This window comes from Cryptomeria japonica, chromosome 4 (genome assembly GCF_030272615.1).
Source record: "Cryptomeria japonica chromosome 4, Sugi_1.0, whole genome shotgun sequence".
Classification (NCBI taxonomy): domain Eukaryota; kingdom Viridiplantae; phylum Streptophyta; class Pinopsida; order Cupressales; family Cupressaceae; genus Cryptomeria; species Cryptomeria japonica.
Window position 1 is genome coordinate 179017322 of NC_081408.1, and position 27508 is coordinate 179044829.

The 27508-nt window shown below is 40.4% G+C and overlaps 1 protein-coding gene across 1 annotated transcript in view; it reads left to right on the forward strand.

Annotated features, from left to right (window-relative positions):
• LOC131032069 (protein Dr1 homolog) overlaps window positions 1-27508 on the forward strand; it is a 131983-nt gene that overhangs the window by 43350 nt on the left and 61125 nt on the right. The window contains exon 2 of the mRNA XM_057962992.2: window positions 405-494. Coding sequence (XP_057818975.2) covers window positions 405-494 — 90 coding nt within the window. The remainder of the gene's footprint in view (window positions 1-404; window positions 495-27508) is intronic.

Genomic DNA, 27508 nt, shown 5'->3' on the forward strand with positions numbered 1-27508 from the left:
GGTGCATAAGCACAAAAGTATCCTTGAAGCATACAAAGTGCAGATACCAGAGCCGGCAAGGGAGTTGCATCTGATCTATCTCCAAATCTTCATTTAAAATCTGTTTACTAGGGAGTCCATCGTTAAGCTATTTATTTTACTGAGCCTCTCTAATTTTCATATAGCAGCTCTTGCCCCCTTTTCCTGTTGGACTTGATCCACTCAAGATGGATGATTCAATAAAGTTTTTAGCTGTTATATTTGAGTAAGTATGGCCAGAAATTTGGATTTTTATTATAAGAAAGGAGATCAACAAATGCATTAGTTGACATAGCATAGATATATTGGAATTTAGGAAGTTTATAGTTGTTAAATCAAAAGTTAATATGTTAATTTACTCACATGTTTGGTTTTTATCTTTTCAGCAACCATGACCAAGATCATCAAGGAGATGTTACCTGCACATGTCCGTGTAACAAAAGATGCTCAGGATCTTCTAATTGAGTGCTGTGTGGGTAAGTTTTATATGTATCTAATGTGTACAAAACTTAAAGCGGATCATTACTACTTGAAACAGAAGTTTCTTTTGTGTTACGCATAATAAAAATCATTAATTTTTGAGGTTATTGGCAAAGCATATTTTGAATTTGCAAAACAAATTGTTTTTATGTTTTTTTATACCATACATTCCTTAATTTCACAAAGAGAATGTGTGATAACATGATTATGATCAGTAAAAGCAAGGAAACATGCATGCATTGATAATCTCTATTACCCACATCTTACAAGCACTTTCTGTACTATCTAAATAACCGAAAATGGATATCTGCAAAAAATAACGTGAAATATATTATAAACAAACAGATATGATAGCATCACTGAACTGCCTCCGACATTCATTGAAGTGCTACATTGCATGATGGTTACTAACTAGGGAATAGTGTTAGTTGTTGTCAGGAAACACAAAACAAAACAATGTGAATGGTAGAATTGTTTGTCAAAGTATAAGGGGAAGCCCCACAAGATCTAACTAAATCTATTATAGAATTTACAAGTATGCACATTGTACAAGTTTTCTATTAAAATATTATCGTAGTACTTAGTATATAATGATCAATTTAGTCTTTAGTATAGACTTTAAGAATATTCTTAATTCTTTTGCTTTATCAGTTGCAAGTCTTATCCTATTAGTTGTCACTCCTATCTTATTTGGATAAAGCATTTGTATCTTATTTAAGGAGACTTTCACTCCTTGTTTAATATCGAATATCTTGGTAATCATTCTATGTTATATTTTTCGTAATATGGTATCAGAGCCCAAGTTGAGTTTCTTGGGATTGGCGAACATGTGGAGATCTATAGACTGCTTTCGACAATGATGACTCGCTTGTGACATAGAACATACCAAAAAAGGTCGAATGGAATAGTATGGTGTTGTATGGATATGTGCAATGGTTTTTGGCAGATTTTTTTACAAAATCGCACATCTTTTTGATGTTTATTTTAGAAATTCTGCCTTTTTGAAATAGGATTTGTGGGTTTAAAATTGCTTCCATTTTTTAGTCGAATCACGCCTAGGCTTTCTGCTAAAAAACTATAATGTTCCCATTTTATGGCATATTGTTCTACAAGTGTTGGCCAGTTTTGGGTTTTTTTTTGAAGGTTTTAGGTGAGCTTCCAAAGTTCCAATGTTCTTGGAGAGATCAGTTTAGGGTTTTCTTGGCATCCAGTGGTGGTTTGGAGTAAGTTGGCTTTTGGGTTTGAGGTTGTTCTCCACAGTGCTTGGAGAATACTACTATTTTTAGTGAGTGCCCGCTTTGGCACTCAGCATCATTCTTTGGTGTCGGTTTCTTCTTAGCATGTTGAGTTTCAATTTTCGATGCCTTGGTGGTGCTTTCTGCAAAGTGGTTTGGATTATTTTAATATTTGCACTAAAGTTACAAAGTAACTTTTAAAATTTTTAATATTCACTTTAGTTTTAAACATTATAAAGTTACGTCCTGTTGTGACATTTTCACACATCGCCACATTGCAAATGGGGACCCCACTTTTTTGCTTGTTAGGGTTGGTGTTTTACTTAGGTTGCCTTGGTTTAGCAGTAGTTCCCGAGTTTTAGCCTTTGCTTATGAGAGGGTGTCATGTCAAAATGTTGAAAAAGATGTTAAAATGATCCTAAGTGTCAAGTTGCCTTAGAGTTTTGATTTATTCTTGCTAGGTGTTGGGTTTCAATTTTGCCTTGAAATGTGAGCGAAAATGATAAAAATGTTGCAAATTGGTGTGATTTTGTGCGCAAGTGCTAAAGGTTCCTATAGGAGTCATTTTTTCACTCCTAGGAGGTAAAACAAGTAAAAAATGCACAAAATCTCAATGGACCCCTATTTTTCCCTACTCAAATCCAGGTAAAATGTTGAAAGTCCCGATGGAAATAGAATTTCCATTGAGCAAAATGGCAAAATATGATAAGATTGGGACTTTATAGTGTGAAAATCATCACAGTCCCAATGGAAGACGTTTTTCCTCCTTGAAATTAAGGCATAAAAGTCAGTTGTCTCGATGGGAGGTGTTTTTCCATTGAGTTTTGAAGACATAAATGGACTTTGTCCCGATGGAGCATGGTTTTCCATTGCATTGTGAGCAAAAAGAAGTGATTTTTATGATGAAAATGATCTCTGTCCATGTTTTCCCCCTCATGGATAGTGTTTTTTGGGAAAAGCATGATGCATTTGGATTCTCCACTAAGGTTTTCTCGATGGAGGTCGTTTTTCCACTCAAGGCGAATGAAGTGTCCTGATGACCCATGTTTTTCCACCAGGCTGGTATTTTATAACATTTATCCCACATTCATTGTGGAGTGGAACAAAATGAGGTAAGAATGAATAAACATGCAAGGACTTGAACAAGTTTATGTGTCTTGATGGAGGTTAATTCTCCATTGGGGATAAAATGATGGAAAATGACAAGATTTTCATGTCCAGATGGGGTTCGATTTTCCTCTAGAGGATATATTGATGGAATTTGACAAGTTTTAATGGGATTTTGAGTCTCGATGAATGGCAAATTTCCACTAGGGGGTATTTTTACATGAAATGATCAAATTATTTGTCCAGATGGCCATCGATTTTCCCCTAGAGTGAATTTGGGGATGCAAATGAATTAAGTGATGGAATTAATTTGTCTAGATGAGGGTTGACTTTCCCCTCAAGGTTTTAATTTGCAAGTTGGGACGAATTTAAGTGAAAATATTTTGTCCCAATAGGGTTCGAATTTCCCCAAGTGGCTGGAGATTAAATTTTAATGAAATTTTGTAGACAAATGTGTCCCAATGAGAATTGATTTTCCCCTACATGTGCATTTAATGATCAAGCAAGGGAAAATATTGCTAAGTGTTGAAATCCAAATGCATAATCGATTTTTCACTTGGCTGGTAAAGACGAGTTTTATCCCACATTGGCTGTGTGGTGAATTTACAAGGTGAAAACATGAATAAAACACTCAGTCCAGCACCTATATTATATTATATTCTGACTGATTTGACAGTTAGAGAGCTAGAAGAAGACAAAGGGAAGTTTGCTACAGTTGGAGGAAGGGCGATTTCGTCCAAAACCCCTTGTGGTGCCATTGTTGGGAGATAGTTTAAAGCATTGAAAGGTGGCGCCATTGCTGGTTGAAGACATTTTTTCCCAGCTGAGACAACATTACCAGCCATCAATTGCTTACATTGTATTGTTCCCAGCCCTTGTTCGCTGTTCCAAATCATTGTCCCAGCCATTTTTTGTGCCCAGGCGTGTGCATTTCCAGCTGATTGGGGAAAAATTGCACCAAGTATATGTGGCGCCATGATTATTGAGTGGTTCCAGCCATAGTTGAACTACTCGCCAAAAACAAAAAGTCGACAAGGCCCCAAAAAAAAACTTGGCAAAAACTAAGCGAAAACTTGACAACTTAAAAAATTGCTTAAATTTAACTAGAAATGCATTTTTTGCAAAATTCAATGAGCAGATGCATCCAATGAGTCAATAAATGAGTACACAAAAGAAACAAGCTGAGTCTAGATATATTTGATTGATTTAAACGCAAATTGGGTACAAAATGGCATCCTCTTGTGGAATGCTGATTGCTGATAGACTAAAACAAAAATGAAATTGCAAATTGTTTTTGTAAAACTAAAAGTAAATACTACATCAAAACATTTTACATCTTCCTCTTCCCAGCTCTAGTGAAAACCAAGGGAAAGATAGAACTAGAGGGTCTAATCCTTGGAGTTCAATGTGGCTCGTCCACCTCGCCAAAATGAGGTTGAGGGTAGCACCCCTCGCGGTGGTCTAAGGGTGAGAGAGTGAAGGGTAGATAGATACGTCTAGATTATGGGGGAGAGAGGAGAGAGTCAGATAGAGAGTAGTAGAGAGGGGATAGAGGAAGAGTGATAGGTAGATAGATTATTCTAAAATTTGAGATAGATAAAGTGAGTGAGATAGAGAGAGTGAGAGAATGCTGATAGGAGCCTACTGATTATTGAAATTTGATTAAGTCTGGAAATTTAAAAGATGTTCTAAAACCTAGAATTTGCATTATAACTCCTAGAGATCTGAAACCATTCTCAAACATCCTGCCAATATATACATGAAATATAACTTAAAAGTCTAAATACTTAAATGTTATATTCATGTATATATTTTGATGAAGAGAATGAGACTAGCTTGAAAAAAATAAAAAATTAGATAGTTTTTTGACGTGTTTTGGCCTCTTTTTTTTATGCAGCCGACTTTTTGTGAAAAACTTGCCAAAAACTCGACGAGTAAAAAACTCTGTGAGTTATCTCGGCGAGTCAATTACTTGCCACAGAGAAAGACTCGTGAGTTTTTCAAAACTTGCCGAGTTTTCTGTGAGTAGCGCATCTATGGTTCCAACAATCAAAATATAAATTACAAAGGTGTTTCAGACTTCAAATCAGACCTAGGATGTGCTAAAGACACCAAGATTCTAGTTTTTTATAGACTTAAGGATGTGTATTCAAACTTTAAACCAAGAAGTTCAAACATGGGAAAGTGTTTCAAGTATCAAAGTCTACCATTTTCTGAGTGTAGAGAGGTATCTTCAGACTTGAAATGTTTTTACCAGCTACTATTCTCAGACTGAAAGGTCATTCCCAGCCATAGATTCAGGCAAAACATGATGATTTCTAGCCAAGCAAGGGAAGATCGCTTTAGACGAATGACTTGCACCATAAACAAGATCACTTCCAGCCATTAAAGTGCAAGTTATAGGGGTGTTTCAGACATTTACACTCAGAATCACATTTTCTAAGGACAAATTTTCTAGATTTTGATCAAATCTCTTGTATTTTCTAGAATTTGTGTTACCTAATGTTGAATTTCTGACTTTCATGAGCTGGTAGGTCTGAAAACTATTGAAATTAGAACCTTAATTAATTAGGACAAAGTGAGGAACATTGAAGTGTCCTGATGGGGTTCGAATTTCCACTCCATCAAATGGTGATCAAATCAAGCAAGATTTTCAAGGACAATGAGTCCCAATGAGGGTTGAATTTCCACATGAGGACAAAATTACAAAAGAATGGACAAATCAATTCAAATAAAGATCAATAACAAAGTAGTCCCTTGGCATCAAATTTCCATCGAGTGAAGGAATGGACAAGGATAATGCAGATGTTTTGGGAACTGATCTGCCCCTATGATGATCAATTTCCCACCAAGGTTGAAACAAGGTTTATCCCATAGGTGTTTGATTCTATATTTGTTTGTTTTGCAGGGCTGCTGCGAGGAAGGGACGCAAGATGATCGAGGCTTGATGTGAAAGAGGATTGCCTAAGGCAGGGAGAAGACTTGACAAGGATATATTTCGATGAGGACGATCAACATTTCAAGGATTAGAAGAGGATTTCAAGACAAGGATTTCCAAAAGAAAGATGTGGACTAGATCAAACATGAAGAAGACTTCACCTTAATGGTGAACAAATGAAAGAAAGCAAGTTCAAGACATAAGCAAAAAGGATTTCACATCAAGAAATTAGGAACTGCCTCAAGGAATCTCAAAGTCAAGGAACTTTAAGGAGGAATTAGTTCAAGGTTAATTGCCTAACATGAGGATGAAATGCAAAGTATCACAAGGAATTCCAAACATTGTGAAGAATGTTCATGAGGTGGGATCCTAGTCGCCATTTGTTCAATCAAAGGGTACCAAGTCAACATTCATTCAGGGAGGGAATAGGTGACACGTGGCGTTACATCAAATATTATTTATCTTACCTACCCTCATCTCTCATTGTTCAATGTAATGGTGGTTGTAACTTGTAACAAACCCTAATTAGGGTTTTATCTTGTAATCTTGGCCATTGATCTTAAATCAATCTTAACCATTCATTGTAATGAGACCTCTATATAAGTCTCAGTGCTCTCATTTGAGAAGTTTAATATTTAGCACTAGAAGAGTAGAAGATAGTTAGTAGTTAGACCATTAGAAGAGTAGAGTAGAGTAGGAGAAGAAGAAATTGTTGCTAAGGCTTGTAAATGAATATACTCTTTTCATTGAAGATATGGTGAAATGTGTTGTTCAACAAGTTGCATGGTTTCCAATTCTCATTTGCTTTCATGTTGATTAGATGAATGAAAGGAATTGTGAATGATTAATGGTGAAATTCGTTTATTCATACCACTAGCTTCTTGCTGATTGCAAGTTTGCCTTGCGTGGTCAACTGGAATTGGAATTGAACTTAACTTCAACTATTGCTCGTCCACTGGTATGCATTGCCTTGATGGTATTGATGTTGATGGTAGTAATTTGAACATCTATAAATTACCTTAGAAGCTTGCACTAGCTTTGTGGAGTTGTTTGTTGATGGCGAAGCAGAGCTTAGTTGAGTTTTATCCAATCATTGATTGCCCCTCACGTTCCTAGGAGTAGATTAGTCTTCCTAAACCCTTTCCCTTTTGTCCTTTTTTCCAATTCAAGTTAGCTTAGGAGAGAAAGCATCACAAGATTGCAGTATCAGATGATCAAGTTCCAACATTGTTCAAATGTCCAAGCATTCAACGTAAGTCCCCTTGTGATTCCAGCATTATCACATCAAACCATTGAGCTTATCCACGAGTCAAGACCTGACATTTCGTAACCTTGGAGTTGTCTCATTTAATCACGAAGCATAGCATTTGAGAGACTTTGTTCAAGAGAGGATAAGATACCTTGTTATTTTATTCTGTGTTTGATTGTGCCTAAAACACACATCAACATGTCCCCAAGTTGGATACCTAGGGAAATGGAAAAAAGTGGGACTCAAGTTGTTTTAAAATCTTAAAGGGCTTTTTTGAGGGAAATAATATAATTTGAAAATTTAAATTAACCTAATTCTCTCCAACTCTATATAAAGGGGATTTGACTCATTCTCATCATTTAGAGTTGCACACATACCGAGATGTTGGAATGAACATAGAAGTTCTTCCAAAGCTGATTGAGGATGAAGATCCTCATCAGTATTCACTAGTTTCGATGTGAAAGATCCATCCTATCTAGTTTGGTGTTTTCATGCAAGAAACACCTTGATTTTTTTGAAGTTTCTAAAATCCGAGGTCACCAAAAATGAAGGTATTTAAGGCATTTTGATGATTGTCTTTAGGAATTGATTCTTGAATTTTGTAGAGGATTATGGTGGCTTTTGTTGGTGTTTTCAGTGCAATAATAGCTTGGTCGTACCATAGCCTAGGGTAGGCCATATCCCTTCAATTTGGATGCCAAAGGACAAGGTGTTGATGGTGTTTTCACACACAATCGAACACAGCATAAAGTATTGAATACTTTATCCTCTCTTGAACAAAGACTTCTCAAATGCTAAAGATGGCGAAGGATCACTTGAGACGACTCCAAGGTTTACAAAGTCAGGTCTTGAAGTGTTGGATAGCTTCAATGGTGTGATGTGTTTGTTGTACCTTCAAGGGGACTTACGCAATTGTTTTTTCATCAATTCAAGCTCAATGAATATTATTCTTCAAATGATGTTGCAATATCGCTCTTTCCTACTACTAATGATCTTTGATTAAAAAAAATGAAAAAAGAGCAAGGTTTAGGAATGCTATGCTAATGCTAGGAGTGCAAGACAATGGACAACTTCAAGTGAGCTCAACTAAGATTTGCTTCAACATGCCATGAACATCTCCACAACACTAGTGCAATCTTCTAAGGGTATCTTGAGGATTTTTAAATCACTACCACAAGCATAGATACCTTCAAGATGAAGCATATCAATGATGTAATAGTAATTGAAGTTAAGCTCCGGTTAAATTGAGTTCAATTGACTACGCGGGATACTTCACTATCGATGGAGTAATAGTATTATGAACAATGAGCTTCACTATCAATCATGCACATGCATCTTTCATTCATCTAAAATACTTAAGCAAATTCTATTCTATTTTTTCTGTCTTTTCAAATATTAAGCTCTCTCATAAAAGGATGAAGAAACAAGCAAATGCTCCAAAACTCAATAGGTCACCAACACTTAAATGATTTTATTAATTTTGTAGCATTGAGCAACAATTCTTCAAAATTCTTCTAATCGATCTTTTGCAAATGAAATGAGTTGAGCTTATATAGTGCTCTTAAATACAATGAATGGCCAAGATTAAATCAGAATCAAGGGCCAAGATTATGCCACCTAAACCCTAATTAGGGTTTGTTACAACAAAAACCTAATCTTATTACAATTTATTTATTACTAGCCAATGGGAATGTGATGTCCATTTGGCACAAACTTCAAGGAAAAATCCTCCATTAAGAAAAATGATGCCACATGGGATCATAGCAAACTATATTCTAGAATCTTGTTGCCCTTGTACTTTTCTTTTGTTGCAAATCCAACGAATCTGGACGTCATGAACTCTATCTCAGTTATTGGAGCTGCAAGCAGGTTCTTCAACTATTCTTCCAAGTAGCTGACTTCTTCCAAAGCAAAGGCAAAGGTTGTCTCCCATCCTGGCCCATAATCTCTAGTCTTGCTAGCAAGTATTGTGAATGAGTGCATATCATCCAGTTGTTTCTCAAAAGGTGATCCGTCTGCTCCAAAGAATATGATCTTCACTCTTTCAGCTAGCTGATCGACATCTATATGAATTCCTTCATTCATTTCCTTCTCAAGTATGATCTCAGTTGCTTCTACGATTTTCTCATGTATCAAGTTTATTGCTCCATCTACCTGGGTACATCCATTGCTGATATCTTCGAAAACGACCTTCCTCATTCGGAGCAAGTTACACCACTACTGGAAATCAGGCGATTGTCCATCTTTCAATACTGCACCATTCAACAAGGCTTGTTTGGGTAGTGTTGATGTGTTTTTTACGCACATGCAAACACAAAATAAAATACCCAAAAGCATCTTATCCTCTCTTGAATAAAATCTCTTAAATGCTGAAGATTAGCTTAAGGATCACTTGAGAAGACTCCAAGGTTCATGAATGTAGGGTCACTACATGCGGATAAGCTTTGTTGGTCGTTGTGATTGCTGTTTCATCAAGGGGCATTTTTGGCTACGAAAGATTTCATTAAGTACTTCGTGAATGATATGCAGTGAAGTTCCTTCCTAGCACTACTGAATTTTGTCAAAAAAATGGCAAAAGATGAGGGCTTAGAGAGGCTCTAAGCTATCCTAAGAATGAATGGATGAAGACGACATTAGTGGAACTCTACTAGTTTTAGCATCACCATACAAGAACAACTCCACTAGAACTAGTGCAATCTTCTAAGGATATTTAGGATTTTTCAAATCATTGCTAAGCATAGACACCATTACTTGAATGCATATCAATGATTGAGCAACAATTGAACTTAAGCACTATCAATGGTTCTAGTTGACCACACAAGGCACACTTACAATCAACAAGAGGCTAGTGGTATGGATTACGAGTTTCACAATACATCAAGTGCAACATTCCATTATTCAATCTAAATACTTAAACTAATATTAGAGGTTGACTTGAAAAGATAAAGAACCATGCAATAGGCTTCATAGATCGAATAGAAACACCATAACTTCAATGTTTTATTTAACCCAATAGCCAAACAACAACAATTCTTCAAGTCCTCCTCTTATCATTCTTGACTTCTATCTCTAATATCTAATCTCTCTTTTCACTATTCTAGCACTATTCACTATTTCTCTATTATTCTATTACCCTTTACAAATGAAATGATTGGAGTTTATATAGGATTCCCAAATACAATGAAGGGCCGAGATCAAATGGAGATCAAGGGCCAAGATTTTGCCACCTAAACCCTAATTAGGGTTTGATACAAATGAAACCCTATCTAGGTAAACATCATCATGGAAACAACCAATGAGAAAATAGCATGTGCTGACACGAAAATCGAGGAAGCATCCTCCAATGAGAAAACAAGCTGCCAAGTAGGATCATAACAAACTGTCTTCTAGAATCTTATTTCCTTTCTCACTTTCCTTTCTGGCATATTCGATGAATCTAGTCACTATACCTTCTACCTCTATCATTGGGATTTTAGGTAGAGACTTCAACTACTCTTCCATTTGCATAACGACTTTGAAAGCTTTGACGATGGCATCATCCCATTCAGGTTCAAGTTCTGGAGTTTTACTTGCTAAAACCACGAACTCAAGCATATCAGTCAACTGTTCCCTGGTGATCATTCCATCAGTCCCATAGAAGATGACTCTTATTCTTTTCTCCAACTCTCTAGATTCTATGATCGTTCTTGGATCAATCTTTCTCTCTAAAACAATCTGTGCTACTTCCACTATCTTATCATGAATTCGATGCATATCATCTTGAACTTGATTGCATCCATTTCCAATCTTCTAAAAAATGTCTCTCTTTGTTCGAATTAGACTGCTCCATCATAGAAAGCTAGGTGTAGATCCTTCTCTTGTTACCTTTTCTCTTGTCAAAACTTCTCGGGATGTTTTCCTTATTACTTGAAGCACTGGAATGATGACATCTCTAGCATGAGCAAATGCTTCAAAGGCTTCTATGAGGACATGAGTTCTCCCAAGGACCTTTTTGACTGTATCAAGTGTCTTCATTATGTCCTTCATGAACTTGTTAACTCTGGTGTATGCGTCCTCTATCCAAGTATCCATCAATTGTGCGGGATTCCTCATCTTCTCCATATGATCAACTGATTTTGGAGGAAGCAAAGGTGGTGGTGTGGTTGCTGGACTCTGATGTCTCAATGGTTGCTGAAAATGCTGGACATAGTTCTTCCACGCACTTATCTCTCTTTCTAATCTTCCATTCTTTTCTATTTCAGCTCTCAACATGTCATTAACTGCTTTCAATGAATCATTTGCATCACCTATAGCTTGCTTAGAGGTGAGTGGACCCAAATCAATAGTCTCCATATCATACTCATCTGCTGTGATCTCACCTTCATACTTCTCAACCCTTGGAGTAGCTATTTGCAACTTCCTTGATCACCTTTGACATTTTCGTAGCTTTCCTCTTCTCAGTGACCTCTTGAGTTTGGCTTAGAAGACTCGCTGTATCATATGTTTTCTCTTCCTCAACTACTATCACTTCTTGAGCTAGTCTTTCTTTTAGCCATTTTGGAATAGAGGATCTTCCTTCTTAAATTTGTGCTTCTTCATTCATTTGCTCATCTCTAGGTGGTGAGGTAGTCTCATCATAATACTCTTCTTCGTCTCCTTTCGATCTCTTGAATGAGATGGGTGAGATCTTCTTGTTCTTTTGATAATTTATCCTTTCCTTTATCATTGTGGACTGTAGATTCTGTTGATTCATTAGCTCCTTGAATCAAACTCTTTTTCTATCCTTTGTTCTTCATGTCTGGAGGAAGGCTGACTTGTACTTGATTTATGCTTCTTTCTTGAGGGCTCCTTTTCTCCACGATCCTCCTTTCTCTTAGATCCTCTTGAGTGAGATGGTTGAGGAGCACTCCAACTTGTGCTTGCTTCATTTTCATCATCTACTCTTTCTTTTGAGTGGAATGTTAGTGCTATATTCCGTTCTTTCAACTTTTGGTGCTGTATGTCTATCCATATGCGGGTGTATTCTAAAACTGGTTTCATCAATTCTTTCAAGTCATCAACCTCTATGTCGACCCACTTGATTTTAATCTCTGTCTTCTTTGGTGTAGGCTGCTTGGAGATATTTGCCACTATCTTGAACTTGATCAGCAACATGAAACAACTTGCATTTCTTGATGAAGTCTAGAGATAGCTTGGAATACGTCTTCTTCTTCACTTCCACATCATTTTGAATGTTCATCCAATAGTCCTCAACTACTATCACTTCTTGAGCTAGTCTTTCTTTTAGCCATTTCGGAATAGAGGATCTTCCTTCTTAAATTTGTGCTTCTTCATTCATTTGCTCATCTCTAGGTGGTGAGGTAGTACGCATATACTCCATCCTCCACCACAAAGGTGGTCTTTAACTTGTCCTCCTTTGCTATCCAAATTTGATTGTATCCCGAGAAGCTGTCCATGAATGAGTACATTTCATGGCCAGCCACCTCCTCCAAGATGCTGTCTGTGAAAGGTATAGGGAACAGATCCTTGATGGTGACTGCATTGAGGCACCTAAAATCCATGCAAATGCGGATTTGGTTGGCTTCCTTCTTCAGCGAGATCACGATCGGCGAAACCCATTCACTTGTCTCCACGCGAAATATGATGCCAACCTCCAGGATCCATTTGATTTCTTCGTTCACCTTGGCCGCATAGTTTTTATTCATGCGGTAGGGCCTCTTCCATATCGGCTGGGCTCCAGGGACCAATGGTATCCAATGGACACACAGTTCGAGCGAGACTCCTTTCAGATCTTTGTAGGTCCAAGTGAACACGTCCTTGTATTCCATAAAATTTTTGAAGGCTGCCGCCTTTAGCACTGGATTCCAATTGTCTCCCACCCAGATATTTCGAAGGATCGCTGCATCTCCTAGGTTTGTCTCCTTCAGGGTGGGGTATTCCTACCCTATTGGTTTGTCCTTTGCAAACTCGTATGCCAGAACGTCATTCACTCTGGAATCTCCCTCCTTATACTCCCTATATTCTGGCGGGAACTCATCTTGCTCGCCTGGCTCCTCTTCAATTTGCAGCATGTGGTACGCAGGATGGAAGACTTCATAGTCCTCAATTTGCTAGTGGAATAGCCATTTCAACGAGCCTCCCTCATCCTCGAAGCAGTCTTCTAGTTCCAGAACACCTTCGTCATTTGGCTCCTTTTTGTTCTCATCCACCCCAAAATCCCCATCGGAGTCAGAATCTAAAGAAGAGGCCATTTCTTCACTCACCATCTATGTTTGGAGGTCGATGATGAATTTCTGACCCCCCTTCTCCATGGACAACATGTTCTGCCTCCAGTTGTGATTTACTTTGGCTTTAATCAGCCAACCTCTTCCAAGGATTGTGTCATAGCCCCTTTTCTTCAAGGGAATCATCACAAAGTCGAGAACGAAGGGCTGAGTGTCGATCATCACCTATTGAGCCATGAGTGTCTCGATGGGTTTGATACCGTGTTAGTCGGCACCCACCAAGTTGAAGGTCGGCGACCATAGTGTTGTCTTGCCCAATTTCTGCCAAGTCTCCTCGGGAAGTATATTCACCCCGGACCCTCCATCTATGATGGTGTCCGTGAGGATCGTACCCAATATCCCCATTTCCACCACTGCCGGGTGTCTCTCGCTATTCACCGTCAACAACATGGGGTCAGCCGAGGGGCTGACCAACACCTTTGTGTGAAGTGTTTCTGTACGGATCAACACTTCTATGGCATTAGTGACGACTTCTCTTAATCTGGGCATGGTGTTGAGGAGGTCCCAGAGTTTGATGGGTACCTCGGTCTGCAACACTTGTTGGAGGATGTTCTGTTTGGATTCAACAGATGTACTTGTCGCAGTTTCCTGGGGCTCCTTCCTCATTTCCCGTTCAATATCAGCCTTGGCTGCCCGTACTCGTTCCTTCTTCGTACGGGGGTCAAGATAAGTAGCCTTCTTTGTTTGTGCTCTAGTGATGGCGAGCATCTCCCTTTCATTGGACTTTTCAATTGTTAACAAATTTATTCCAAACTTCGGGCAACTCCTGTCGTCGTGATCTCTTGGCCTGCACCACTAGCACATATGTTGAGGGGTGTCTCCCTTGGGACAATCGTGGGCATAATATCCCCATTCATTATAGGCTCAACACTGGATTATCGGGCGGCCTTTTGCATCATACTGCACTCTGCGGGTGCTATTGTTGTTATTTTTTCCTCCTTGTCTATTGTTTTTGTACCCGTCGGAAGATGATGTGGTATTGGCCGATTGCTGTGGGTTAGCAACTACTGCGATTGTGGAAGGTTGCTCCCGAGTCAGAAGCACTTGGGCGCTTCTTGTTTTCATATTGTACGGGCACTCTTTGGTGGAGTGTCCCAGTACTTGACAAATGTCATAGAAAGCTTTCTTCGAGCACGTACCCTTAGTGTGGCCTTCCTCCTTGCAATCTGCGCACCACAAGTCCCCTTTGTTCTTACTGTTGCTCCCCTTCATTGCTTTGAATTCTCTCATCATTCTATGCATGTCCTTCTATAGAGCGTGAACTTTCTTGCTTGAGTCCTTGTCATTGTTGGTCTCAGAGGAACCATTGTCATCCGATGATTTATCCTTCTTCTTCTTCGAGGTCTTGCCTTCGCTCTCGAGGTCCATGGCTCGGTTGTATGCATTCTCGTATGAGGTAGTGTTGTGACCTTTTCACACATCGCCCCATTGCTACTGGGGACCCTCTGATTTTCCTGCTTTCTAGGGTTTTGTTAGCGTCCTGTGACCTTTTGCTGCAGTTTCACCAAGTCTTATCCAGTTCAGAGCATTTCAGGCCTGACTATTGAAAGTTAGTTTTTGCAAGTTATGAGATTCCGAAGTGTGAACACCACCAAAGTGCTTAGAGAGGCCAAAGGACGAAGATCGCAATTGATTTGGACTAATTTGGACAACTTTCTATTTTTAGAAAGTTTGCTTTTTTGCTTTTTCCTATTTTTTAGGAAGTTTCGTTTTTGGCCTTTTTAGCCCAATCCCCGGTATGGCTATTTTTAGAAAGTTTTCCCTTTTTTTAGGGATGTTCGCTTTTTTCTTTTTCGGGATGCAAACCTAGGGTTTACACTTGTACCACTGACCTGCTTCGACCGAAACTCGAAAATTCCAAGTTTTGACCTAAAAAAGCTAAATCCCTAGATTTTAGGCTTTTTGCTTTTTCGGGATGCAAACCTAGGGTTTACACTTGTACCACTGACCTGCTTCGACCGGAACTCGAAAATTCCAAGTTTTGACCTAAAAAAGCTAAATCCCTAGATTTTAGGCTTTTTGCTTTTTTGGGATGCAAACCTAGGGTTTACACTTGTACCATTGACCAGCTTTGACCGAAACTCGAAAATTCCAAGTTTTGACATAAAAAAGCTAAATCCCTAGATTTTAGGCTTTTTGCTTTTTCGGGATGCAAACCTAGGGTTTACACTTGTACCACTGACCAGCTTAGACCGGAACTTGAAAATTCCAAGTTTCGATCTAAAAAGCTAAATCCCTAGATTTTAGGCTTTTTGCTGCTTCAGATGATCCACCTAAGCATGGATTTCAAATTTCAAGTTAATCCGGTTAAATTAGATTAAACTGTGAAATTTTGAAGTTTCTCTAAAAATTATGCTAAGTCTGGCTAACAAAGGTTTTTGAAGTATTTTTGCAGGTTCAAACCCCATCACGATGCAAGAGAGGCCATGAAGGAGCCTTGCCTGAAGTCTGCCATGCCTTAGAAGGCTGTGTGGGTGCTCAGTTTAAAGTCCGCCATGCCTTTGGGAGGTCACATGGGTGCCAAGCCAAAAGTCCGCCATGCATTTGGAGGTCATGTGGGAGACACCTTCAAAGTCCGCCCAAGCATGTGGAGAGATAGAAGAGCCAAGTCCGCCAAGGTTAGGAGGGTCAAGGTGAAGGAGCCTCCACCTCAAAGTCCGCCATAGGTTAGGGAGCCATGTAGGGGACACCACCAAAGTCCGCTATGCCTTGGGAGAGTCATGAGGAGGGACCTTCAAAGTCCGCCCCATGCCTTAGCCAAAATTTTGCCTTGAAGAGAGCTATGAGGGGAGCCTTCCAAAGTCCGCCCAATGTGGAGAGCCTTCCAAAGTCCGCCCAAGCAAGAAGAGGGATGCCCAAAGTCCGCCCAAGTGATGGAGGAGCACACCTCAAAGTCCGCCAAGGTTAGAGGGGCCATGAAGGAGCTAACACCAAAGTCCGCCCAAGATGGAGCACTCTCCATAGTCCGCCCAAGGTCTTCAAGAGGTGAGAGAGATGCTTGAAGTCTGCCCAAGAGGAGGGATGCCTGAAGTCCGCCCTATGAAGCAGATGCTCCAAAGTTCGCCATACACACGGGAAGACCCTCTAAACTCCGCCATACCTTGGAGAGGTATCCAAAGCCCGCCAAAATTTGAAGAAGATGGAGATAAAATTCAAAAAAAAAATCAACTTACACACGGAAGGTCAAACAAAGTCAACATGATGTCACCAAATCCACAGAGATTTCAAAATTAAATCCAAAATGAAGAAAATATCTAGGGAAAGTTTTTTCTCTTTTTTTTGAGGAAAGGAATATTGAAGGAATATTGGAAAATTATTGAGATATTAATTCAAAATGGAAAGTTTTTTTTGAAAAGGAATATTGGAGGATTGATGAATATCTTCAAACTTAAATCAAAATGGAAAGTTTTTTTTTAGAATTAGAAGTATGAGTTGGATGATTTTAGGGGTTTTGCTTAACCTTGTCTACAAATACTTCATTATCAACTTCATTATTGCACCAAGAAGTTCAAAATTACTAAGGAGAGCTTAGTGAAGTATGTCAGTTTGAAGATCATCTGGAGAAAATTCTAGATATTGCTGGAAGTGGGATAATATTTTTTGGCAGAAGATTTACAGATTTCTGGAGAAAGGCAACTAGTACGAGGAAGAATCATCCAAACTTTTCTGAATTTTCTAAACATTTTGGAGAAAATTCTAGCCTTACTTCTATCCAAGTCAGAGGTGAAATTAAAATTGTGAATTTTCTGAATATTTTCCAGAATTTAATAAATGATTTTTTCGAAAATTTTGGAGAAAGAAAATCATTTTTTTGGCTAAGCATGAAATTTTTTTGGAAGTTTTGACACTTGGTGGTAACCACAACCAACTTTAAGACTGAAGGTTTTAAGGTGAAAATTCGATTTTTATGCCTAAGTATGAGAATAAAAAAATGGAAAATTTTCCAACACTTAGCCATTTCGCAGCCCCGTTATTTTCAAAACTTTGCAAATCCTTTTCTAACTTTAAAATTTCCATTGTTTGTCTGCAGGCCTTATACATTATGAAATTCCAGGTAGACAAAGATGCTCCTCCAGAATCTAGGATGACTTCAAAGTGGAAGAACATCAACGACACCAACCTCGGACACATCAATCTGAGGGAGTTTAAGAAGCGAATGTTTGGTCTGGACAACCTTGTGCCTACCACCATTGCGCGAAAAATGATGAAGAGTGGTATCGTGCACGCTGCCGGCTTCCTCCCCACCATGCAGTGCAATGAACTAGTAGTTGAATGTGCCAAACACTACAACCCTGTCAGTAAGGATATTGTTGCACTTGATGGAAGATTGTTGGCGAATGTCAGCGATGAGGCCATCAGAGAGGCCTTCAGGATCCCTGAGTACCACAACGCAGTATATATGACAAAGGACAAAGCTGACAGTTTGTACCACGACCACCTAGAGGAGTATGATGCCATAGTTAACCATTCCTGGCTAGACAAGCCGAGGAAGGGTGCCTCCAAACTCCAGAGGAAGAGCCTAGTGCGAGCATACTTCAAGGAGGACATTGGGGACATGATTGTCCTGCTCAATAGAATAATAGGAAATCCTCAGGGAGCTCCATTCGAACCCTGGATGTATTATTTCATTAATGAAATAATCAATGGGGTAAAAATGATAGACTGGGCCCGTATGATCAGCGACAACCTAGACAGCCAGCTAAGGAATCTGGAGGCGAATATGACTTTCTTCATGAGTTCTTACTTGTTCTATTCTTTAGCCAGGACATACAGGTACAGAGGTCTCACTTGTAGAGGAGAAGTTGGGAACAAGGAGAACCAATTTCCAGTATATGATTGCTATCCCCAGCTCCACATGGAGGAGAAGTTCCATTTCAAAAGGGTGAATGATACCTTCCTGATGCACATTACCCGGACCCTTCAAGGTGGCCTGCACCAGAGGCTCTCTCAAGAGTCTATGGACTTCATCGGTCGGTTCGGGTGTTGGTACATCCAGTATCCAAAGTTCACTTACCTCCGAATTCAGGGATTCTCTGGGCCTCCACACAAGCTTCCAGCTTACCCTACCAACCGAGTGGTGTTGCTTGAGGTTGTGAGACAATTGGAGGAGTATATAGTGATTCAAAGGGATAAGTAGAAGAAGGCAGGGACGTCCTCACTTACAATTGGTAATGGGTTGGAAACATGTCCATCATCACAGGCTGCAGCCACCACTGAGAAAGAACTGGCCTGGTATCCCTTCTATCAATACAAGGCAAGAAAAGATTTCGATCCATTCCATAGGATAAAGAAGATCGAAGGGACAACGTTTGAGCACAGACTGGATTTAGAAGACTACTGGGCCAATGCAGCCGATAGTTTCGAGATCCGGAAGAAGTTTTGGTCAAGAATTCCTTTGAGTATGGTGAGAGCAACGGAAGTATTCAAAGTTGCCGATCAGGTAGAAGAAAGCCTAGAACTTCAGTAGCCAGGTTTTGAGAAGATGAAGAATGAACCCTTAGTCTTGATAGATTGGACAGAGGGAGAAAAATCAGATCTAGTAGACCTCATGAGGTTGGTGGTTGAGTACTTGAGGTGGTGGGCGTCTGAAAAGACAAAACAGTTGAAGGTCAAAGGTGTGGCTTTAACTTATGAGTTAATGGGAGTAGATGATACTCTGTCCGTCCATCCTTGTACCTCCGCTGGTGATGCTCGGAATCCAGAAAGTGTTGGGTCTCGAAAGAGGAAGGAGTTGGGTGGAAGCTCCACAAAGGTCACAGGGAAAAGGGCTGTAGGTGAGAGAAGAGAATCCAGTGAAAGTCACTCCATCCTAAGTGCTGCTTCCATTGCGCCTGATCAAAGTACAATTGGGGAGCAAGAGATGAACATCTATGTGATTGATGATGAAGTAAGAGTGCTTTCCCAGCCAGTTGAGGAAGTGGTGGAGAAGGTCTTCCGAACTCCAGACAGGGGGCAGATGGAAGCCCCTACAATCTTCTTGGATGGCATACCAGTGAACCTAGGAGAGGCGGATGATGAGTTTGATCGGAACACTGTAGAACAATCAACCATTCCGGATTGGCTGAGAGCAAGGATAAAGGCCAAGGTTCCCAAGGAGGCCCACTCAACCGAGGAGGTCACCGCAGCATTCCTGGAGAAGGTGAATGAACCCGCTATAGCTAAACCACCCAAACCAGCCAAGAAGTTTTCCTTGATTCAGAGAGACAGTGCCGGATTCAGGACAGTCCAGATAGCAGTGCCCAAAGAAGGGAAGACTAGGGACAATGTTACTGCAGATGATTACAAGATTACCACCATAGAGATGGGTAAGCCTACCCAGGACCAGGAGATCCAATATTTTGATGACTCCTGCAACGTTCTAAAGATGAGGCTGGCTCATGAAAAGGAAAAGAGGAAGAAAGTGGAAAAGAGAACCAACAGTGGAAGAAGTATGTTCTCCATCTTACCAACCCGCTCAACCATGAAGTCCTGGCTACTCCACCACAGCCTCTTCAACAGGGATCAATGGAGGGCTATGATGATATGAAGGGATCGTACACTCAAGAGAAGGAGTGGATTTCAGATGCTTTGGTACGTGCTAACACCCTGGTAGAAAACTTAGTATCAGCACATGAGGCAACTTCGTTGTTGATTGATTGTATCCAGGATCTAGCATCCAATTGGGAAGAAGTGGATGAAATTCAGAATGAAATACTCCCTCACCTGAAGGTTATCTGAGGCATGTCAAAGAGGAGCTTAGTGGATGCAGGCATCATACAGACAGGAGACAGGTAAGACTTCGGCATGCGGTACTATGCTCTGGTCACTCGGATTGAGGTTCTGAAGAAATCCGAGACCAAGTGTTTTGAGATAGAGGCAAGGGTTAGAGAGATCCTGGGCAAGGTATTCCGTGTGGCGTCAGAAATCTAGAAGAAGGAAAGCCTAAGGGAGAAGCATTTACAAGCAGGGAACCTGAGAGCCAGGATTCAGGCAAGCTTCTTCCGAGATTTAGGGATGATTAACAAAGGCGATCTTTCAAAGATTGCAAACTTCCTCTGCATCGATGACAACTTCTTCACCCAAGCAGTGGAATGGGAAGGCTTCCTTGCCACATGCGTCGACGATGTGGACCTCATCGACTTCCAGATTGGCGGTTTGCCAAGTGTCACCATGGAGGAGGTCAAGCTCATTGTGTCCAGATACGTTGAATCTCTGAAAGAGGAAAGTGGCCACTCACCTCAGTAAAATTAGCAGCTACGCCACTTGTCACTCTTTCATTTGCTTGAACTGATAGTGTTTCGGGAAACCCTAATTAGGGTTTAGGACTTTCAATCTGGGCCCTTGATCACTGTTTGATCTCGGCGATTCATTTATTTTGAGAAACTATATAAGGTTGCCTCCTCTCATTTGAAAAGGGTGAGGTTTTTGATGTATTGTTGCTTAAGGTCATTTCCAGATAATATATTGCATGTGCGCTGCTTTGTAATCTCTATTATTTGAATGATTTGCATGGTTTCAATTGCCTCAACACTTAGTTAAAATTAATTTAGATTTGCTTTCATTGTTGTTAATTTGAATGAAGGATTTGATAAGTGTCAATTGATGGTGTATCTCCGCTCGTACTTTTGGTAAATGGATGATTTCCATTCTACCGTGCAAAGTTAGTCTGAGCCCATCCCCTGTGCATCCCAACATCTCGATCATAAGCACAACCCATTGAAGATTGCACCGGCCTTGTGTAGTTGTCCCTAGTGTGGCGAAGCAAGGTTTGGTTTCTCAAGAGCACCCAATTGATACCGTCTCCAGAACTCGTAGGATTAGATTAGCCTTCCTAAACCCTATCCCTTTTTCCCTTTCTTTGAAAGTCTAAATCCCAAAAAATTCCAAAAAATAAAGAAGAGCCTAAAATTGCTAAATCCATCTAAGTCCAGCAGTTCAAGATACTTGTCAAACGTAAGTCCCCCTTGAAAATTTCAGCATACACTACCCAAGAAGCTATTCCACTAAAGTCGCTTGTTTGCACATATAGACCTTGGAATCAGTAGTGATTTTTCAGGAGAGGATAAAATGCCTTCGGGTATCCTATCCTAATGTTTGGTGGATGATAAAATAGACACCAATAGGTAGGAGGGACAATCTTCATCTTCTTCTCGAGGGAGGATCTCAGTCCTTCCACGAACCACCGCTTTTTCAATCCATTAGTGGGTTGATTATCCATCTTTCCGAGCAATTCTTTGAGTTGCCAGTTGTATGCTCGTACTGTCTCGTTCCTCCCTTGCTTTGTGCACAAGATTTCGGCGATGATTTCATTGTCGTCCAGAAGGAGTCGAAACTCCGTCTCGAAGGCTTTCTATAACTCGTCCCAAGTACCTACCTTCGTCTTGTCTGTATCGGAGTACCAATCGATGGCTACCTCGTGTAGGTTGGCGGGGAACTGCACCACCCATTCAGCTTTGTCGGTCACTCCATTGGTCGACCAGATCGTCTCACATGTACGACAGTGCCATACAGGATCTTCCTTCCCGTCTCCAGTGAATTTAGGCAACTTCTGCCTGTTCGCCATTATGCTCCTTAGTTGTGGCCCAGTCTGTCCTCCAAAACTCGACCCTCCAGAAACTGGCCCTCTAGGAATTGATCCGTCAGAACTTGGTACGTTGGGTCCCACCAGGTTACTTTGACTACTAGGGTTTGATGAGCTTGAACCGAACAAATTGCTTCTACTACCATGCCCTTGTGTCCTCTCGACACCTTCGGCTGCACCTGTATTTTCCACTTCTTTGTTCTCAGTCTCGGTCTCCTTTTCTCTCCTAGTCTTGTCACCTCTAAATGGTGTGTACGGCTCTACCGTACTTCCATTGCCAATCTCCTCCAACGTGAGGGAAAGGTCTCCCAACCGCTTCCTACTGGTTTCTATCAATACAGAAACTTGGCCCTCGCCAGTGGAGCCATCATTACCATTCCCTCCACTTCCTCGACAATTTTCTTTAGCCGTCTCCTTCATTTGACTTGTTGCTCCAACCTTAGTGCCCTCGTTGCTGCCTCGTGCCCGTCTTCCTTTTGTCCCTTCGGTACACGATTTCTGTCTTTGTTCAGCTTCACGACCATCAATACCTACGATCTGTCGAGTGGAAGGTTCTTCGGCGGCCTTCGTCATGTTCCTCCTCCTCCCGTCGACTCCTCTCTTCGAATTGTTGTAAAATTTTTTCCAATGGTTCTCACGGTAGGCTTCCTCTTGGTGAGTTTGCAGGTCAAGAAATGCTTGTGCCAATAGGCTAGGCAGGTTATTCATCAACCGGTTCACCGCCGGACTTATGCCAAGGGCACTCCACACGACGCTCTCAGGGACGTCCTCCGCCGTGGCTTCCCTTCGTACGTAAGTTTCGATTTATGCTTGTAAGATGCAGGTGAAGTCCCTTGTCAGTGCTCTCTCTCCTTCGAACAACTTCTCCGGCTCTTCCTCAAGATTGCTACTTGTCCCCTCGCTCCATGGTTGTCCCATTATCGTCGTGCCATGTAGTATGCTCCCGTCATTCCTAGGTTTAACTTGGCAACAACGCCAGATGTTTTGCCCCTGAGGGGTGTGTGTGCATTCAATGCATAACCATACAAAGATATAGGAAATCTAACAGTACACAAAGATGCAAGTGAGAAGAACTCATATGTCTGCATTCATTGATTCCAAAATGTCAGTAATTCAAAACATAGTTTTTTAAAGCAATATCCACACACTGAAATAGAAACCCAAGTACATATATATAGGTGTCGGTACAGGTTGCCCAGTGCCAACTACCAGCAATCGTTAGGTAACCACCTACCGTTAACACACTTAACATTCTAATTACGATATGTTCTGGTGCGCATCAACCTCCTTAACTGTAGATCAAAGCTGTTGCTGATGAGCCTCGCCCAATTGATTGCCTTCTTGCCATGAGTAACGGTCTCAATGAAGTAGAACATTCAATCCTCAAAGTATGAAGCCTCAGGTGCACCAACTAATCGATGGAGTAAGGTGAAGTTTCTGAATTCATCATTGAAGTCTATCCTATGTAGTCTATTGAGCCAATTGCTTGTACCACCTCTACTCTTCTTCAACCAAAACTTGTCAATGATCTTCGCACAAGCATCTGGATCATCATCATAAGCAGACTTAGCTCCTTCCATGCTTATGTAGACCATGTCCTTAGGCTCGGGTAGGTGAAATGTTTCGCTGATTTCTGTCTCCGAGAGATATGCGAGCACTGTTCCATCTTTCGCCACAATTCTTCTTGAGGTAGAGTCATAATGTTGAGCACATTCTACAATCATCTCGTAACATTGCACCACGGGAGGAAAGCCAGTTGCATTTATGATCCCAGTTTCAATCATCTTCTTGGCTGTAGTAGTAGGTTCACTTGGGTATGAAGGGTGCCGGAACTTCTTGGTGTCGAACTTCCCGAGATTGGTATCTCCAATTTTGCTCCAATGTGAAGTGATCTTGCTTTCGAATGCACCACTCTTCAAATCTTCTTTGATGAGCGCTTGGTGAGAAATGGCTTTGTTTTGTTTAGGAACCGCCATCTTTCACCTATGAGAGATATGTAAGTTAGAATAGTGGTGAAATATTGATGTAATGAAGCCTATTTACTCAGCTATGAAATTAATCTTGCATCTAAATATGAAATCAATTGCAAAATAAGACGGATTTACTCTTCTAGATGAATTAGGGAGTTCTAATTTGCCAAAATAAAATCAATTTCTGACCTTAATCAGACGTGTATCTGATTTTATAGCAGTCTAAATTATGCGTTTACTTCTGATTTAAACTTAAAAACTGATGCAACTGCTGATGTCTAAGGGTTCGCTATCTCCTTGAATTCGCCTTAATTGAAGGATGAAATTCACCCTTGTAATGATGAAGTCGCTGCTCCTTTGGGGTGAATTCGTTATTGATAATGATTGAATTCGCCTTCTTGGTGCTGAATTTGCTGATCTGCTTTTGAAGTTCGCTAATCAGAGAGAGAATTTGTTTTGATTGATGTTTAAAATGATTATTTGCTCCCTCTCCTATAGGTGACTAGGGAAAGGTTGTGCCTTTTCCCATATAGGCCGACTTGTTCAATTAAATTAAAACAATGAATTTCACTAAGCTGGCCGACTTATCCTTTTGAATTCGAAGTTTAAATTTAGCTCAAAGTGCGCCAAAACGATGTTTAATTGATCCTCCTTAGAATATTAAGAGAATTCGCTCACCTATCTCAATCCTTGAAATTCACTCATGTGTATTAATTCTTAAAGTTTGCTCATCTCCCTTGATTTGTGAAGTTGAAATTTGCTCTTGGAGCTCCCTACATGAAGTTCGTTCATTTCATTGAGTTCATGAGGTTCGCTCATGTAGACTTGAATATGAAGATCTCTGATGTAGCTTTGAAGATGAAGCTCGCTCTAAGTGGTGTGCACATGAAGCTTGTTTCAATCACCTTGTTCATTAAGTTCGCTCTCCCTCTTGAATTCATGAAATTGACTCTTTTGAACATTGAACTCGCCCATCTTCCTTTAATCATGAAGTTCGCTCATGTGCAATGATCCTTGAAGTTTGTTTCAAACTAAATGCTTTCAAGTCTCTTTTGTTCTTCCATCATGAAATTCGCTCATCTTCCTTCAAAGGTGAAGTTTGCTCCACATCTCCAACTCATGAAGTTCGCTCCACATCTCCAACTCATGAAGTTCGCTCCATATCTCCAATTCATGAAGTTTGCTCCACATCTCCAAGTCATGAAGTTCGCTCCATTTGCTCAACTCATGAAGTTCGCTCCACATTCTCAACTCATGAAGTTCGCTCCATTTTCTCAACTCATGAAGTTCGCTCCATTTGCTCAACTCATGAAGTTCGTTTTAAATTGAATCCATTCAAGGTAAATGCTATCGAACATCTTTCGCTCCACTTCCAATTTTGCTCATGAAGGCTTGAAGGTGAAATTTGCTCTCGTGTGCTCATTCTTGAAGTTCGCTCCACTTCCTCAAGTCATGAATTTCGCTCCACATCCTCAACTCATTAAGTTCGCTCCACATCCTCAACTCATGAAGTTCACTCTATTTGCTCAACTCATGAAGTTCACTCCACATTCTCAACTCATGAAGTTCGCTCCATTTGCTCAACTCATGAAGTTCACTCCATTTGCTCAACTCATGAAGTTCGCTCCACATTCTCAACTCATGACGTTCGCTCCATTTTCTCAACTCATGAAGTTCGCTCCACATTCTCAACTCATGAAGTTCGCTCCATTTGCTCAACTCATGAAGTTCGCTCCATTTTCTCAAGTCACGAAGTTCGCTCCATTTGCTCAACTCATGAAGTTTGCTCCATTTTCTCAATTCATGAAGTTGATTATAAATAGCTCGTCTTCCATCAATTTCGTTGCATATGGATTCAATTCTTAGATTATCTCTCTCAGACGGTCAAACTCATATTTACACATCTATTCAAACAAGGCACTCAAGGAAAATTCGCTCATCTGCCTCTCAACATAAAGTTCGCTCCTCTACCCCTGAAGGTGAAGTTCGCTCCTCTACCCTTGAAGGTGAAGTTCGCTCCTCTATGCCTCAACTCATGAAGTTCGCTCTATTTGCTCAACTCATGAAGTTCACTCCACATTCTCAAGTCATGAAGTTCGCTCCATTTTCTCAACTCATGAAGTTGATTATAAAGAGCTCGTCTTCCATCAATTTCGTTGCATATGGATTCAATTCTTAGACTATCTCACTCAGGCGCTCAAACTCATATTTACACATCTATTCAAACAAGGCACTCAAGGAAAATTCGCTCGTCTGCCTCTCAACATGAAGCTCGCTCCACTTCCCTTAAAGGTGAGGTTCGCTCCTCTACCCCTGAAGGTGAAGTTCGCTCCTCTATGCCTAAACATGAAGTTAAGGTTTTGGGGGCTTGGGGGATAAGGTGAATTGAAATCGAATATTGCCTTCTTGTACATCACCTTGATTCATTTTCTCCCTTCAAACTTGCGAGATGAGGCCTCTTGGAAACAACTTCAGCCAAGGATATTTAAAGTGAACTTTGCTTCTTATGAGAAGTAATTGAAGTTTTACCTTTAACCTCGAACTCTTGGAGTGTCACTAACTAGCAACTTCTTTAGACTCTTCAGCTGAGCTCCTGATTGACCCACATGACATCCGGACCCTATAAACTTATTCATTTCACCTGCGAAAAGGGGAGAGACTAGACTAAGAGGCTAGGACTTGAAAAAAAGGGGGGTCCCCATCTTGATGGGGTGATGTGTGAAGTAGTCACAACAGGTAGATTCTTCATTGCTTGTAGTCTTGGAATGGTGCAATCTCTGGTGAATACGAAAGTATCATAAGCTGCTATTAGGATTTGAGTTCTTTCAAGGACATGTACAAACTTAACAAATATCTTCACTAATTCCTTAAAAAATGCATTCGCCTTCTTAAAAGTCTTTTTAAATGAAGTCTACATCACATGTGCTGAAGTTCTCATCTTTTCCAAATTGTAAACTAAGTTTGGAGGAAGCAGTGGTGGTGGCGTAGCTGAAGGATCATGCTGCCTTAGCAGTTGCTTGAACAGTTGGAAGTAATTCTTCAATGCACTCACTTCTCTTTCCAATTTCTTATTCTTTTCTACTTCCAACTTCAACATGTCATGAACTATTTTCACTGTGTCATTCATGTCTTCCAATGCTTGCTCAGTGGTGGGAGGTCCTAAGTCAATAGTCTCCAAGTCATATTCCTCTGCTGTGATCTTGCCTTCGGGCTTATCTACTCTTGGAGTGGCAATTTGGATCACTCGAGATCCTGTAGTGTCTCTAGTCATCTTTGACATCTTAGTTGCTTTCTTTTTCTCAACAGTCTCTTTAGTTCGTTAAGGAAGCTTTCCAAATCAATAGGATCCTCCTCTACTATTATCACCTCTTTTGTTTACCTCTCCCTAAGCCATGTTGGGATAGCTGATTTCTCTTCTCCTACTTGCACCACAATGAGTTGCTAATCTTCTCGAGGTGGAGAGGTGTTGATGTGTTTTTTATGCACATGCGAACACAGAATAAAATACCTAAAGGTACCTTATCCTCTCTTGAGTAAAGCCTCTGAATGCTGAAGATATCGTGAAAAGGATCAATCAGGGTGACTTCAAGGTTCTTTGCTGTAGGATCTCTACGTGTGGATAAGCTCTCTGTGGTATGATGTGATTTGCTGGAATCACAAGGGGACTTACACTTGATGACTAAACTTC